General features: G+C 56.4%; 1 protein-coding gene across 4 annotated transcripts in view; it reads right to left on the reverse strand.

Annotated features, from left to right (window-relative positions):
* The window catches only part of LRP5 (LDL receptor related protein 5), a 113,193-nt gene that overhangs the window by 31,951 nt on the left and 64,833 nt on the right, over nucleotides 1-16,409 (reverse strand). For all 4 annotated transcript variants that reach the window (XM_031447921.2, XM_031447922.2, XM_064492050.1 and 1 more), the window contains exons 6-9: nucleotides 8,464-8,860; nucleotides 7,102-7,273; nucleotides 2,589-2,805; nucleotides 561-850 (exon numbers count right to left, since the gene is read on the reverse strand). In XM_031447921.2, the coding sequence (XP_031303781.2) occupies nucleotides 561-850; nucleotides 2,589-2,805; nucleotides 7,102-7,273; nucleotides 8,464-8,860 (1,076 nt within the window). The remainder of the gene's footprint in view (nucleotides 1-560; nucleotides 851-2,588; nucleotides 2,806-7,101; nucleotides 7,274-8,463; nucleotides 8,861-16,409) is intronic.

The raw sequence follows: 16,409 nt of genomic DNA on the forward strand, positions 1-16,409 counted from the left end.
TAAAACAAAAATGTAGCAGACTCACAGATTACGTAGAGAGCAAACTAGGGACAACCAGTGGGGAGAGGGCAGGGGAAATAAGCAGTACAGGGGTAAAGGATTGAGAGACACAAACTATCAAGTGTAAAATAAGCTATAAGGATATATTTTACCACATGAGGAATATAGCTCATATTTTATAATAACTATAAACGGAGTATAACCTTTAAAACCTGAATCACTGTATTGTATACCTTTAACATATAATATTGTACAAGCAACTATACTTCAGTTTTTAAAACCCTACAAAATAAAAAAATAAAGAAAAACTGAGGGTGAGGGTATATACAGCTCAGTGGTAGAGCACGTGCTTAGCATGCACAAGGTCCTGGGTCCTGGGTTCAATCCCCAGTGCCTCCATTAAAATAAGTAAATGAATAAACAAACCTAACTAACCATCCTCCCCTCAAATTTTTTTTAAATCAAGAAAAGCTTCTGTAAGCCTCTGAGGCGATACCGTGGCTGGCCAGGCGCAGGCAGCACAGGCGGGGACGTGCCGGGAGCACCCCCGGCCGCCGTACCTTCAGGCTGACGTCCGTCCAGTAGATGTGATTGTTGGACACGTCGAAGTCGAGAGCGGAGGCCTCCTTGACGCCCGTGAGCGGGATGGCCACGTCGTTGTTGCTGGTGTCCAGGGAGATCCTGTGGATGGCGGCCCTGCTGGTGAACACGAGGAAGGCCTCGGGGACGATGCAGGTCTTCATGTCGCTCAGCAGCTCCAGGCCGATGGGGCAGCCACACTTGGTCGCGCGCGGCGTGAAGAAGCACAGGTGGCTGCAGCCCCCGTTCCCGTCCGCGCAGGGGTTGGTTCCTGGACGGGAAGACAGGCTCTAGGCACTCGAGGCCCCGCACAGACGGGGGCCACCAGCCCAGTCGGGCACGGCTCCGTTTCCGCCCGGTGCCCACTGCGGGCTGCAGGTATGAATGACGGGGGCCAGGCGACTCCCCTGGTACAGGGGATGGACATGACAATGGCTGGTTCTGGGCCCAGGGTGTCCCCGTTCCATCCACGTGGCAACCTGGGGACAAGACGCACACCCCACACCCCCTCACCCCCTCGGCCGGGCCTGGACTCCCAGCCTGCCGACTGGACTGCAGCCCGAGACACCACCCAGACGGTCCCCCGGAGTCACCGACACTCTCAGCACCCTCAAAAACTCAGATTCACCCAGGACAGCCAAAGGCACCTCTTTTTTAGTACAGCAGACGGCCCGGCATCCGTATCTTTTTGGCCGGCCTGTGCATCTCACTCATCTGCTGGGGCGCTGTTAAAACTGGCTTTAACTTAGTGTTAAGGATTTCAGCTAAATAAGGAATCCTTTCCCCATCTTCCTCAGTAAATCCTGACGTGAGAGAGAGAGGAAGGGGGTGGGGAGGGAGGGGTCCAATTTCTTAACTTTAAATCACATCCCACAGATACATCATTTTCCTTATCTCTGGGGTTTTATTTTTTTGTTTTTCAAACACTCACTCACCGGTGGATCACCACCACGGTAGATAATGAAGCCGTTTTCATTGGTGGCTGGTAAACTAAGTTTGTTGATTCCATCATCTTCGTCTCAGGAGTGCAGGTCGTGACTGAAGGCCTCTCCCAGAGACAGAGATGTGCTAGCTACCCCCCAGGTCCTTCCACAGTCTCACCTCCAGGCCTTTGCTTAGCTGCCCGGCAAACCCTGTCCTCTACCTGCTCCCTAACCCCAAATGACCCCCCTCGTATTTTAAAGCCAGGCATCCCTCTAATGTCTCAACGACAGTCACCCACCTGGCAGCACAGCTAACACTGGGGTGTCACCCACAAGACTGTAAGCTCCTGGAGGGCAAGCCCTGGGGCGTCTCTGGTCCTTCCTTCCTCTCTCCCTCTTTCCTTCCAACAAAGGTTTGCTGAGAGTCTCTGATGTGCAGGTGCTGTACTAGGCGTTGGGGCCCCAGCTGGGATCAGAGTCCTGTTCCCCAATATGTCCCCCCACCACAGCCAGACACAACTCTCCCCAGCGTAGCTTGTCGACCTGCATTTGGAATCCTACTCATAAAAAGACAAGTCACTATGTTAAGTGAGCTTTGTGCGGATCCTGGCTTTCAGATAAAAGCTGTGGGCTGGAGGGTGCAGCCCGGTCACCATGGACAACAGTCACAGCCCAGGCCAGCAATGAGGTCGAGGGAGACCCAGGCCTGAGTCCTGATCTTGGCCTCCCTCTCCCTGGCGTTAATGGGGCGATACTATAATTAGCGTAGATGTTTACTCTGGGCGCTAAGGCACCCAGCCAGAGCCTAGCACACGGCAGGCACTCAACAAACGTTAGCCATTATTAGAACAGTTATTTCCAGCAGTGCTGGTCCGTCACCACTGCCAAGTCACCATACCTGGTCAGTAAGTCCCCCCAGAGCTGCCTGGCCTTAGCCAGATGTTCTTACCATCTCCTGTCCCATACAGCCTCAGAGTGGGAGCCCGAGCCGGACACTTACACCCACAGCTCCAGCTTCGGCCTCAGACGGGGCTGCCTGTGTACCACAAGGCAGCCACGAGCCAGGGCACAGCTGACCAGACTCACCGACGGCCTTGGCCACGTTCACAGCCTTGAGCCCCATCAGGTCGGGCAGCTGGTCGATGATGACGTCCCGGCTGGCCTTGACCTTATGCACGCGCTCGATGCTGCGCCGCTGCCAGTCGGTCCAATAGATGAAGTCCCCCAGCAGCGTGAAGCCGAAGATGTGCGGGAGCTTGTCCTCCAGGAGCGTCTGCCTCTTCGTCCCATCCATGTTGATCACCTGCAGGACGGCAGATGCCATTTAAGCAGGCCTCGGGCCTGAGCTGACTGCAACACGATGGGCCCAGCTCTGTCCACACCTAGCCAGGCCACTGCACAAAGCCGGGCACCATGGCCCATTGGGGCAGCCAAATGAAAGATGTTTCTGGTGATGGGGCAGCTCAGGGGCTCTTCCCTACCACCTCCCCACCTGGGTGTGGATGCTGTGCTAGGGGTGGTTTGGAACAGGCAAGGCAAACAGGTGTCCTCTCCCCGACCACTGCTGATCTACTGGCAGTGGCCGCCTGGAGTACCAAGGTGCGGGGCTCAGACCCGGGGTGGGCACGCTGACTAGCAACGTCTGCCCCAGATGCAACCCAAGGAGGCACCGGATCACAGCCTCAGTACGGGGCTGAGCTTCAAAAGGCTGGACGACTAATGCCCTGCAGACCCTGGGCAAGGCCTCCCGCTTGTCTGTGGACTAGTTTCTTGTTCGGTCAGGACCAGGGGAACTCTGAGGACGCTTCTGGTGCTAAGTCTTGAGCCAACAGCTCCAAGATGCTTTCCAACCCCAGACACACGAGTGGCCATTCACTGAGCTGTAAAAGCTTGATCTTTTTCCTGAAGCATCAGTGCTGATTAAAAGCATCAACCACAAAAGCCACAGACGAGAAAAATACTGTCAAACATAAAAATGCCTTAACCAACTGAAACACTCAGACAAACAGGATAAGACGTGATTCTGATGACAGATGATTTTGTAGAAGCTTATGTTAAAAGGAAGACGATAAAAATGCAACATCCAAAGTCTCGGGCTCTCAGGCCAAGATGAAAGAGACACGAGGAATTAAAGGCACGTCTTGACGGGCCTCCTACAGACAGACTGTATTTCCAGTTCATCAAAACAGCCACCAACCCTCTGTTTTGCAGGTGGCAAACACGTAAGACAGATCAGGTATGTGTTGAGCAGAAAAGATTTTGGTCCTCTGTTGCTGGATAGCACAGGACAACACTGGAGGGTCATCCAGGAGGGGCTGGCACCACCCCAGCTCTGTCCCACGGGCAAGTCCCTGCACCTCCATGGCCCTCCGTCTCTCCACCCGTAACTGAGCAGAGCAGCTAAAGTCACCCAGGGAACTTCGATCATTTCAAAGTATAAAAACCAAAAGCCAAATAGCCTGGACTGTGGGTTGGCCTGTGAGACTTCTGCTTATTCCATCCCTGGGTCAGAGCAACCCTGAGGGAAACAGCTGGGGGAGGAAGCTTTAGAAAGACAGCGCAAGTCCACAAAGGGCAAGGCCCATCCTTGTTCCTACTCAGTAATAGCTGTAACCAACGTCCAGGGACACGCCTGATCATGGTGTGTGCACAGGGGTGCCTACTTCAGGATTAATAATGGACATGGTAGGGGGCAGGAGGGTATGGCTCAGTGGTAGAGTGCATGCTCAGCGTGCACGAGGTCCTGGGTTCAACCCCCAGTACCTCCATTAAAAATAGTAATAATGGGCATGATTCCCCCTCTCCCCTAGAAACAGAAGGAAACAGACAGAGCACACACAAGTCAGTGAAAGGAGAAGGCAGGGCTTGAGAACAAACATGGCTGGAAAAGAGCTGAGGTGCTGTCGGGGGGACTTGAATGACCCCTGCCCACCCTCCGAGCCCCCAACCCCTCTCCTCTGCATCCCTCTAGAACATTGACCCTGACCAGGGCACGGTCTGCCCCTTACTGCTTTTCCAGCACAAGGCGCCATTCACAGAAAGCTGCAGAATGAATAGATGCTCGTGGAGGGGTAGGGAGGAGCTGGGGGAAGAAGGAGGCAGCGCAGCGCTATGATGTAACGCAAGTTCTGCTCAACGCAAGTTCTGCTCAGAGACGACCCATCCGGTAGCTGTGGGAAAGGGAAGTGCAAGAGGAAGGGCCCGACAAGGGAAGTGGGAGCTACAGAGTGTGGGGGAGGGAGAAGGAAGGAGAGGTCACTCCTGACACAGGCCTGGGGTGTCCCGACTGCCTGCCAGGAGGTCAGCATGGAGACCCCAATTCAAGCTCAGAGAGCTCTCATTTGCTCTGGGAGACGCGGTCGCTCACAGACGAGTGAGATGATGATGATGATGATGATGATGATAATTCCGGGGCTAAGTGAGAGCACAAGCCCAGGTGGATCTGGAAGGCCCTGCAGCTTCGGTCTTTAGGCAGGAACCAGGATGCCAACAGCTGTGAAGACTGTGCACTTGGCTGCAAGGAGGAGGCGAGCTGTCCGCATGCATGAGGCCTTAGTGGGTGGCTGGAGGTAACTCAGGCTTCCAAGGGCCAGGAGCGGCGGGCACATGGCTCAGGAAAGAGCTCTGGATGGAAGGAACGGCTTAGTGGGGACCCACGCTGAGCTGTCACAGGCCTGGCATCTGCCAAGAAGCACTGCCAGAGGGAGAGAAGGGAGTGCAGGGCCCGAGGGGACATCAATTAGAGACAGCTCAGGGAGACAGTGAGTCTCGGTTACTTTTACAAATAAAGCTGAATCTTGTGGCACAAGACCTAAGAGCTGTGGCAGGTCGGAGGAAGAAGGGACACGCTCTTGGGTCGGGAGCCCAGCTGTGGGAGGCGAAGGTGCAAACAAAGGGCGAGAGACAGGGTCCTGTGGGTGCGGCTGGAGTCACGGGAAAGGCTGAGCACCAGTGCGCAGGAACTTCAGCCCCACAGGCTCTAGACTCAGGAAGAGGGTTACGAGGCATCCCAGGGAACTCCGAGCCCAAGATGGGAAAACAAGGAACAGAGGCAGCTCTAGGGGTGTAGGGAGAGGGTAGGGGCTGCACCCACGCCCACCCACACGGCTCCAACCTGGGACTGGGCGGGGAGGGAAGCCCAGGGCCACCTCCCAGAGCGAGCCAGTGAGGGGGCAGCCAGAGCCCACACCCACGCCACCTTGGGAGCCACCCCGACTCCCATCTGTCACGATGGCAACGAGCTAATCATCTGAGGGGCTGCCACCTCCGCCTGCTTCCATCGGGATGGCTGTCCCAGACAGGGCAGCGGGAGGCCCCACCTGGAGGGGGAGCAGACCCGCCCGCAGTCTGGACTCAATTCCATAAACCCCATCTGTGTGCCATGAGTGCCACCCAGACCCTGGTTCTCCTCCCAGTCTGTCAGGGGCCCAGCTGCAGCTGCCCCGTGAAGCCCTCCCTGGGCATGGGCAGGAGGAGCTGGGGAGCCTGCGTGATGTCCTCTTCAAAGGGAAAGCCTGTCCACTACCAGGCGGCACTCCCTCCTGCCGGCGCCTCCGCTTGGCTCCCAGGCCGGGCCACGTGCACAGCCACCCTGAACACGATCCTTTCTCCCATCAAAGGCAACTCGGCAAGACATGCCCAAGAAATACGCTCGGGCTCCTTAGCATCTGGCCTGGCTGTTCCACTGTCTTGGGCATAACCTCTCAGGGACACCGCCACTGCGGAAAGCATGCCCCGTCGAGGTGGCAACCTGGCCGAGACCTCCCCTGACCGTCCCTCCCACCTGGAGTCCGACTGTGCCCTCAGGAAAGGAAACGCGGACCCTGACCTCAGCTGTTCCCCCTGAAACCCTCAGAATCCCCGGCAACCCCAGCAGGGACTTCTGCACCTGGACTGGTGGCCTGACCCAAAGGTTTGAGTAACGTGTCTGAGGGAGGCATACACGCCGAGGAGAGGCAGGAACGTCAGGGATAAATTTAACCACCATGTGGTCAAGAGCACCTCACAAAACACACCTGAGCACAAAAAGCAAGTTGCCAAAGAACACATACGGGACACCACTGTCATCGTGGGAGGTCACGCAGAACAAGCCTGCGTACCGCTCATGGTGACACCCACGTGGTGAAAGAAAACGTCTTTTAATGCAGGCGAATGAATTGCCAAATTGGGGATGGCGGTTACCTCTGGCATCAGCTTCATGGATAATGTTTTATTTCTTGAGCCAGGTGGTGATAAGCGTTATTTATTTCTTTTACTGGGACTTCGTATTTTGAAACAGGTTAAGACTCACAAGAAGTTGCACCAGTAGTTCAGAGGGTGCCAGTGTGCCCTGGGCAGCCCCACCGTGACAACATCCTACGTAACCACATGCATCCTAGTGCTATTAACTCAGCCACACACCTTCCGTGTGTCAGAAATGTATCTCAGGAAGTCTTTCCGGCCAAACAGCAGAGCCGGGCGTGCATCTGACGCTCCCCTGAGACGCAGGACTGGCTGCAGGGGCGGCCAGGCCCGGCCTCCTGGAGAAGCTCAGGGCCCAGGGACTGCCCGGCTGCGCCACCTGCACCGAACAGCTTCGCGAACTGTTGGGATGACTCACCTCGATTTTGTCTGTCTTGGCATCTCCCCAGTAGAGCTTTCCCTCCTGCAGGTCCAGAGCCAAGCCGTTGGGCCAGCCAAGGGAGGTGTTCACCAGGACATGCCGTTCCTGCCCGTCCAGGTTGGCGCACTCGATTTTGGGGTTTTCTCCCCAGTCTGTCCAGTACATGAGGCTGGAGAAGAAGCACACGTCTGTGACACTGTCCAACTGTCTTGTCCCAGCTGCATCCCCGGGACTGAGACCGGCGCCCTCCCCCGTCACACGGGAGGTGCTCGGGGAATGTGGGCCGATGGGATGATGAGCAACGAGCCCTGTGGGCAGGACCAGGGGCTCCACCAGAACAGAAGGGGCTTAACCACAGGAGGCCCCTGGACTCAAGACAGCAGACGCCCTGCCAAGGGAACCGGGGCTGGCGGGGCCGAGGGCACAGAGGGAGGAAGAGGCAGAGTAGAACCTCCTTCAAGTAGCTGAAGGGATCCCATGTGCAAAAAGCAAAGCGGGCTACGTGCCCTCTGCGGCCCCAAGGAGCAAAGTGAGATCCTGGGGGCGGGGGAGGGGGCGGGGAGGGTCGCTCCGGGCTGCGGCTTCAGCACTTTTCAGGGAGAGCTGCCAGAGCTGGGCCCTAAGCACAGTGAACACAGTGGCCACCCTCTCCTCTCTCACCCGCGGGCCTGACCCCACCCCACCTCCTGGGATTCTCACACTCGGGGCTGGGACGCCCCCCACGCAGGAAGGCGCTCAGCCACAACCCTCTGAGCTGCGGGGGGCCTCAGAGAGGCTCCTCCACTGACTGACAAGCTCCCAGTTTTCAGAGAATCCTAAGAAGGAAAGTTGGAACCACACTGCCAGGTCCAATCTCAGCCTCCCAGCTGTGTGACCTTGGGCAAGTCCCTTAACCTCTCTGGTCTTCAGCTTTCTCCAATGTACAACTGTACCCACCCCACAGGGTAAGAGGAGAAAAAGGAGCTTGCTGCATGGAGTGGGCTTGGCAGAGACCCAGCCCAGGTGTAGTAAGTGCACGGTGGCCATCACTCTTGTTACCACCGTGAGCCCAGAAATCACCCCAGTGGACAGCTCCCTCTTACAGGTGGGGAGATTGAAGCCCGGGGGGAAATGACTTATCCAAGGCCTCCAGGGTTTTCTATAGATGTAACCAAGCTCTGCGTCAGAGCTTCTCAAAGTCTGGTCCCCAGATGAGCACATCACTTGGGAGCTTGTTAGAAATGCAAGTTCTCCTGACCCAGAGCACTGAGAGCAGGGCCCAGCCACCTGCTTCATCCTGACGCAGGAGAAAGCCCCAGAACCACCAGCCCCTCTCACTCCTGTTCGGCCAGGTGGGGAGGCCCCCCACCCCAGCCTTACCCCATCACGGGGTGCAGCACGATGGCACGGGGCTCGTCCAGGTCCTCGGACACCAGGATCTTGCGAGAGGTGCCGTTGAGGCGCGTGACCTCGATGCGGTCGGTGCCCGTGTCCGTCCAGTAGAGGTTGCGGGCCACCCAGTCCACAGCGATGCCATCGGGGTCGTTGATCTCGGTGTTGACCAGCGTCTGCGCCCCTGACCCGTCCAGGTACGCCCTGCGGATGGCACGCACCTCGTCATCCGTCCAGTACACGTAGCCCTCCAGTGGGTCGTAGTCGATGGCGATGGCGTGCCGGATGTCGTCCACCTGCAGCACAATGTCGGTGAAGTCCGGCGTGTCCAGCGAGATCCTCCGCAGGTCTGTCCGCCGGGCCAGCAGCAGCACCTCCTCGGCCCCTGTGGACACGTGAGCAGTGGGGTCATGGCAGGAGGGGAGACTGGGCCCACGGTGGGCACGGCCAGGAGGGGCTTGGCCAGGTCCCTGGGGGCATCCTGGCAATCACAGGTGATGTTAGGTAATGTTGGACGAGACCTTCCTCCACAGTCACTAGTTCATTCTCCAAAGAGCTCCATGAGGCTGGAGCTATTTATGTCACCATCTTACATGCACACTAAGCAGGAACTCCACCAGCGAGCTATACCCCCCACCCCTGTTACTTCCTTATTGACTTATTAAGAGACATATCCTATCCGGTATTGGTTTGTGAACTATTATGGTTATAAAATTATAATTCCTACAGTGAGCCTGTTACATAAACCAATGGCAAAGGCCATTTCTGTCTCTGAGCATAATCTGCCCTGAGCAAGACACATTTGACTCTGTCCTGGATCTGCCCTGGGATTCATCAGAACTTCTAGCAGAAGGACCCACATGCAGGGACCCCGGGGGTGCTGGCTAGCCCTGACCTGAACACCTCTGGAGGCTGCCAGGGTCAGGGTGGGGTCCGCTCCCCCAGATCTGGGCAATCATCCACACCTTCATTCTGGCCTGTTCTGGTCTCGAGGACCCACAGAAGCAAGACGATCAGGCTCAGAGACCACCTCTGGCACTTTGGGGCTTCTGGTTTAATGAAAGGCAAACGGGGAAGGACCAATATGAAGTCGCACAGCAGTGAAGGATGGGGAACAGGATGGAACCGGCCCAGCATCTCCCTCGCGCCGAAGCCCCCAGGCCTGGACTCTGCAGCCAACTGCCCAGTCTCCTCAGTGCCTGGTTCAGCCACAGGCTTCACACAACAGAAGGTCTCCTGCATCCTGGGGCCAGCTTCTTGCCACCAGGGTGCAGCCTAGGAACCCGCTGTTTTGCAGAGTGGTTCCGGGGTCCCCTGCCCCACGTCTCAAGTAAAGGCAGGGACCTCCTGACACTCCTGCTCCAGGGCCCAGAGTTCACAGTCTGATTCCTCCACTAGAGGGCGCACTCGAACACCAGTGGCTTCTGGAGCCCAGGGCTGCGGAAACTGAGGCAGGCGGCAGGAAGGGAGGTGGCAGGCAGTGCTTGGAAGGTGCCCAAAGCACCTGGCTATATTGGAAACCTCCAAGATGCATATTCAGATTTAGTAAGAGGTGTTTGTGCAAGTCCTGATTTGGTTTGTGCTGGAGGCAGAGGAGGGGAATTCTGAATTTCAACTGAATGTCTTCCTCTGGGCTCCTGACAAAGTGTTCTAGTGACATCTGGCCCGTTTTTCAAGGCCCAGGTGACAGGCCTCCTCCTCCTCCACCTCCTCCTCCTCCTCCAGGAAGCTGTCCCTGCCTCCCCTCCCAAGTGTATGAACTGACCACACATGCACACACACACACAAGCTATCTGCCCCTCTGCTTGGGCACTGCCCTTACTGGTTCATTTTGGGATTCTAGCACATGCCTCTTTGATCTCCGCAGCCCCCAGCACAGGGCCAGGCCCAGTGCAGGTGCCAACGTCCCAGGACAAGCAGGGAGAATTCAGGGCAGAAACCTCGTGGCCCTCTACCCTGCTGTGTGACTTTGAGCCTGTCCCTAGCCCTCTCTGGGCCTTGGTTTCCTCCTCTATAGCAAAGAATCAGCCCAACCCAATGGTGCCTGAGTCCCCGTCTAGCTCTGACATCAAGGGGACCATAAACCAAACTCTATGGAAGGTCTTAATCTGTCACCATGGGGAGCCAGGGAGGGAGCCCCCAAGGGCATGGCCAGGAAAAGCTCTGTCTAAGACGGCACATGCAAAACTTTTTGAGGAGGCTGGGGGCAGCCTCACTGTGCAGGATGGAAGAGAGTATGTCAAACTTGATCTCAAGCAGTACTGGCACCACAAGTCCACAGAGAATGCTGGTTTCCGATGGAACCCAACATGCGGTCCCCAAACACACTGTGAACCTGTTTCACTCATCCCGGTTCCCATGATCCTCCAGGCACAATCACCCGAAACAGCATGATCATCACACCAACCCCTCAGGTATGAGCAGGCCCCCATTTACTGAGAAGGAGCCTGGTGCACAGAGAGGTTAACTCCCAACCCAGAGACACACAGCAGCAAGTAAGAAAATAAGGTACCATGAACACCTCATTCCCTGGAGCTGGCACACGCAGGGAGCCCAAGGTCGAGGAGCTGGCCCAACCGGCTCAGTTACCCCATCAGTATCTTTATGGGCAGCTGCTTTCAGCCAGGCCCTGGACCAGGTGCGGGTTGGACAGAACAGAGGTAAGAACTGGCCCCATGTTGCTCCTGGGGCCACAGGGCAGGGCCCTTCCGTGAGCAAGACTGTTCATAAATCAGAGCGAGGAAGCAAAGCTGGGGTTACAGTGCCCACGAAGGAGACTGGCTGAGACTGGGGGTCTGGCCTCCAGCTGCAAGAGCCTCTGGGAGTCACATGACTGTGACCACACAGATTCCAGTGGAGTGTGCCCAGTGGGCACAGAGCCACCAGGGTGAAGCACGCTAGGCCCCGGCGCTCTGGTAACCAGGGCAGTACAAAGCCTCGAGCACACCCCACCATCAGGGCACCCCATTATCAGCATCCCTCAGAGTCCCATCTCTAGCTGAGGCAGTAATTAAATGCTGGGATAAGTGTGTCCATGTTAATTGACCCCAAAGGGTGGGTCTCTGATACCCCCAAGGCTGAGAGCCTTTGAGGTTTTTACTTAAGCTTTGTTGAGAAAAACGCAGAGACCTGACCCCCGGGAGAGGGCCAGGGCCGGCCCGGCTGCCTGAAGGTCTGAGTAGGTGGTGCCCAGCAGGGGCCGTGGGGCACTCCGTCCAGGGCCAGGCCAGCGGGCACAGCCGCAGGGGTGTCGGTAACGAGCTCCAAGCGCAGCCTGGCCTCGGGTCATGCAGGGCCGTGACCGGAGAGGCCAACCCCCTCCCTGGGACCAGACACAGAGCCTGGAGAGAAGTTTGTTTAAACATCAGGGAAGTAAACTGTTTAGAAACTAACAGTTTGGTCAAATGGTTTTCTTTGGGGTTGTTTCAACAAATAGCCTGCCCCACAGTGCTGCCAAAGAAAAGTGAAACCTTCCCCCGCTGGCCAGGCAGCAGTCCCTGGAGCCTCCTCCAGGCGGGCTCCTGACCCCTCCCCTTCCCCCGCCGCGCACGCAGGAAAGAGGGGAGCATCCCTGCCTCAGGGCTGAGCGCAGGGCACGGGGCACAGCTTTCCTGGCAGAGTGCTCTCCCCAAAGCGGAAAAGCAGCCTGGAGGGATGGCCCAATGCCACGGACACATCCAGTTCAACACCCTCCCTCCCTCCCCACATCCATCCAGACCAAGCCACCGTCCATCACAGGGCAGCGTCCCTGTGCGAGGCCCACGAGCACACAGACAAGGAGACGCAGGAAAGCATCGCGTTGCAGGAACTCATCACCACAAACTAACTGGGTGGCTTGTATCAGCAGAGACTGATTCCCTCACTGTCCCGGAGGCCAGAAATCAGAAATCAAGGTGTGGGCAGGGCTGTGCTCTCTCTGAAGGCTCTGGGGAGAGCCTTTCCTGCCTCTCCCAGCTTCAGGTGGCTGCCGGCAATCCCTGCCATTCCTCGGTTTGTGGCTGCATCCATCCAATCTCTGCCTCCGTCTTCACACGACCTCCTCCCCTGCATGTCTGGACCAAATCTCCCTCTTGTAAGATGACCAGTCACTGGGCTTCGGGCCCATCCTAACCCAGCAGGACCTCATCTTAACTTGGTTACACCTGCAAAGACCCTACTTCCAAATAAGGTCACATTCACAGGTTCTCGTGGTTGGGACTTGAACATGTCTTTTGCAGGGAACACAATTCAACTCCCAACAGGTGGGGAGCAGAGGGCGAGGGGAAAGATGCCATAGAAGGACAGGTTCAAGGGAGGGAACTCCAGACAGAAGGGACTGCCCTGCAGCCCAGTGGGCAGGAACAGGGCTGACCCTCAACTGCCCCCTACCCCAGGGATCTGATCTGAGCTCAGAGGCTGGGTGCCCCCCGAAAGTTGGAGTTGTCCCGCAGGCCATGACTCTTCCCTGAAGACCTTCTGCGTGCAGGAAGCTGGGCAGCTGAGCCTACCTGCGTCTGACAGGCAGGGCCACCCAGGAACAAAAGCCAGCAGGAAACCCCTCACGTGAACGCCCACAGTGTTATCTCCGGATGATTCCAGCCTGCCTGCCAGTCTCCAGCAGGGGTCTGTGCGCTTTCTGTTAAGGGCTGGAGGGCAAATGCTCTAGGCTTTGCAGGCCATGGCCATTTCTCGCAATGCCTGGGCCCCACCATTGCAGCCTGAAAGCAAAGGTGTGCAAACCAAACATCATGTGTCGGGGGGAAGGTATAGCTCAGTGGTACAGCACATGCTTAGCATGCCCGAGGTCCTGGGTTCAGGCCCCAGTGCCTCCACTAAAATAAATCAATAAATAAGACCCTAATTACCTGCCCTCTTCAAGAAAAAACTCATGTGTGGCCACTGAAATCTGAATTTCCTATCATTTTCCCAGGTCACAATTTGATTTTCTTTCAAACAGGTGTAAGTGTAAAAACCATTTTTCGCCCTTGGCTGCACAAAAACAGGGCCACTTGGGCCATGGGTGGGGGTTCCAACCCTTGTATGGGAAGTACGTGTGACTTTTACAGTATTAGAAATAAATTCCAATGACAAGGGAACTGTGCCAGGAGGGAGGGTGGCTGCAGAGGGGCTCTCAGGACCCCCCAACTTTTCTATAAACCTAAAATCACTCTAAAAAATAAAGTCTGTTTAGTTTTTCAAAGTTAAAAGGTATATAAATCAATAAAAAAAACCCACCCAGATCGCAATAATAAACAGGCAAAGATCATAGAAACAAATTAACGGAAGAAAAAACAACCAATAAACATGAAAAACGCTTCGCTTCTTGGTAACATGCACGTCAGAGTGAGAGGCCTGTCACTAACGGCTCTGTCAAAAGACTGTTTGAAAAAAAATAATTAAAAAATTTAAATTAAAAAATCAAAAACCAAAACCAAAAAAAAACAGGACTGTTTGATGCTCAGCGTGGGGGCAGCACATCCCCACCTCCCAGGGGACTGCCCCAGCGTGAGCTTCCTCGACGGCACCATGTCGTGGCGCTGCCCTGTGATGTGCACAAATCACGCAAAAAGAGGGCTGGATGTGTGCACAGAAAAAAGTACAAGAAACACCTCAAAACATTAACAGTGGCTATATCTGGGTGACCAAATTACGGGTGCTTTTTATTTCCTCCAGCATTTTTTTTATGTTTGCCTTTCTACACTGAACACAAATCTTACTTCATAATAAGAAAAAAAATAAGGCTTTAAAAGATGGATGCATGGGTTTGTCCTTTGACAATCTCAGAGTCTAGGTGGGCATGTGGGTCTGGACTCTGGGGACCCACGGAATCTTTCTCACTGGGTGACCTGGGGGCAATGAACGACCTGGCCCCCCTGGTTGCCACCGAGGGCAATCTAATTAGCCTCCAGGTTCCAAGACATTTGGGTGGGAAGAAAACAGAAAGAAGGGATGGGGTAGAAGAACCCCTAGCCCCTGACAGCCCAGGAGGAAACCTGCTGGTGGTCACCCCAGGCTGGGGGCCGACCTGGAAGGACCTCATGGTCAACCCCCTCCACGGCCCAGTGTGGGGACAGGGCGTTTGCACAATGGACAATAGCAGCACATCTCAGAGCGTGGTTGGACCAGATCAGCACAGACGAAAGAGACAGGGCCCTTGAACCCACCAGACAGGTTAGACATCACAACCGTCCCCCACTGAGCCAGCTGCAGCTCCAAGGTCACGACCCTCCGTGGGAAGGACCAGCCCCCCCCTGCTGGGAGGCTCATGCCACAAGGTTCCCCCAAGGCCGGCGCCACCCCCTACCCCGGACGACTCCTTCTCATGCTGGGGACGGAAGAAAACAGCCTCCCTGGCGTGTCCTCAGCCCTGGTCCCAGCTCTGGGGTCTCCTGAGCCCATTCCCCTTGGCCGCCCCACAGGAGGCACAACCGACCTTGCTCCGGGCCCAGGCCTGGAGTCACGTGAGCAGAGTTGGGTCCTGGCACAGGCTGCTCTCCACTCTACAGTTCCCAAGGCCATAAATAGCACTCCAGCCGGCAGGCAGCCAGCTTATTTTTGTTTTTTAGCAACTGATTTTCCCCACTGGCCCCCTGGGGTGAGTGGTTGGACAAACATGGAGACCACAGCACGGCACCTTGGCCCAGGAAACCACGCCGAGTGACCACAGGGTCACAATGCACAGAGGAAGTGGCCGGGCCAGGCGCTGGCCCTGCTGGAAACCTGAGGCCCAGGCAGCTGTCCACCCACACGGCCTACCCCGTGCCTCCCAGCAAGGGCACAGGAGGGCTGGGCTGCAGCCTGCCAGGAACCACCAGGCAGGTGCCCCGGCCTGGAGTCTGGGCTGGTCTGCACAGCTCTAAAACGGGATGTCACTCTCCTCCCCTGAGGCCTGGGGCGGGCGGACAGTGGCAAGGTCAGGGTCAGCCTTGTGACCCCCCATTCCCTGCAGCCAGCCCCTTCTCTCCTGTCCCCAGGCCCCTCAGAGGCCGCCCACCACCCAGGTAGCACTACCCACTGGTCACACCCGACTTTGGCTCCCCAGTCCCATTTCCTCCCTGAGTGACCCTGAGCAGGTAACCCGACCTGTCTCCTCCCAGGGAGAACTCAGGTGTGGAGAAGGCCTCCAGCAAGGCTGAGAGGGTCCCATGACAAAGCCCCGAAGCTCAACGCCACAGCTCCAGAGCAAGTCCCTTTCCTGGTAGCGTTGAACACACACCCAGGGAACCATCCCTGGCTGAACTAGGAGCAGAGATGCGCCATGAAGACTCATGCCCCAGGCCAAGAGGTGGGGGGCAGAGAGAGACACAGACAGACACATAAAGTGCCCTCATCTGGGCAAATTCAAGGTGGGTGGCCAAGTCTCCTGAAAGGTAGGGGTGTAGGGGCGGCAGCTATCACACAGCTGGGGACTTGCATGAGGGGGGCTGCGTCCCTAGCTCAGTTCTTAAAAAGCCCACATGGAGTGCCTTTCTGAGCCCAGGTGGACCACCAGTATCCCATAAATGACCCCGATCCTTCGTGCCCAGGTTCCAGTCCCATCTCTGCCCCTTGTTCCGTGGCCTTGAGCTCTGACTGCTTGTGCTTTCGAGGCAGGGTGGCCCCCAACCCTCCCTTTGACAGCCCTGCGAGGCTCCAGTGAGCACAGGGCTCAGACGTGCACCTGCCTGGCAGCCCCCGAGAAATGTTACTGTCGCGAACACCCGCCCTGCCCTGGTCATGGAGGCCACAAGCACAGCGTAGGCTGACCCACGTGAAAAGGCCATCTCTGCAGCTCAAAAGTGGTTGAGGGTCACACAGTTCAAACCACCTCAAGTGCACAGCACCTTACAGTTTACAAGGCACTTTCAGAGACATGATCTTGTCCGATACTGCCAGGTCAATGAGGCACAAAGATCCTGCTTTTCATCAGGGTCATGGCCACATTGGATGCTCTGATTCCCACCAAACCAAGTCCC

The sequence above is a fragment of the Camelus dromedarius genome, chromosome 12 (genome assembly GCF_036321535.1).
Source record: "Camelus dromedarius isolate mCamDro1 chromosome 12, mCamDro1.pat, whole genome shotgun sequence".
In the NCBI taxonomy this organism is placed as follows: Eukaryota; Metazoa; Chordata; class Mammalia; order Artiodactyla; family Camelidae; genus Camelus; species Camelus dromedarius.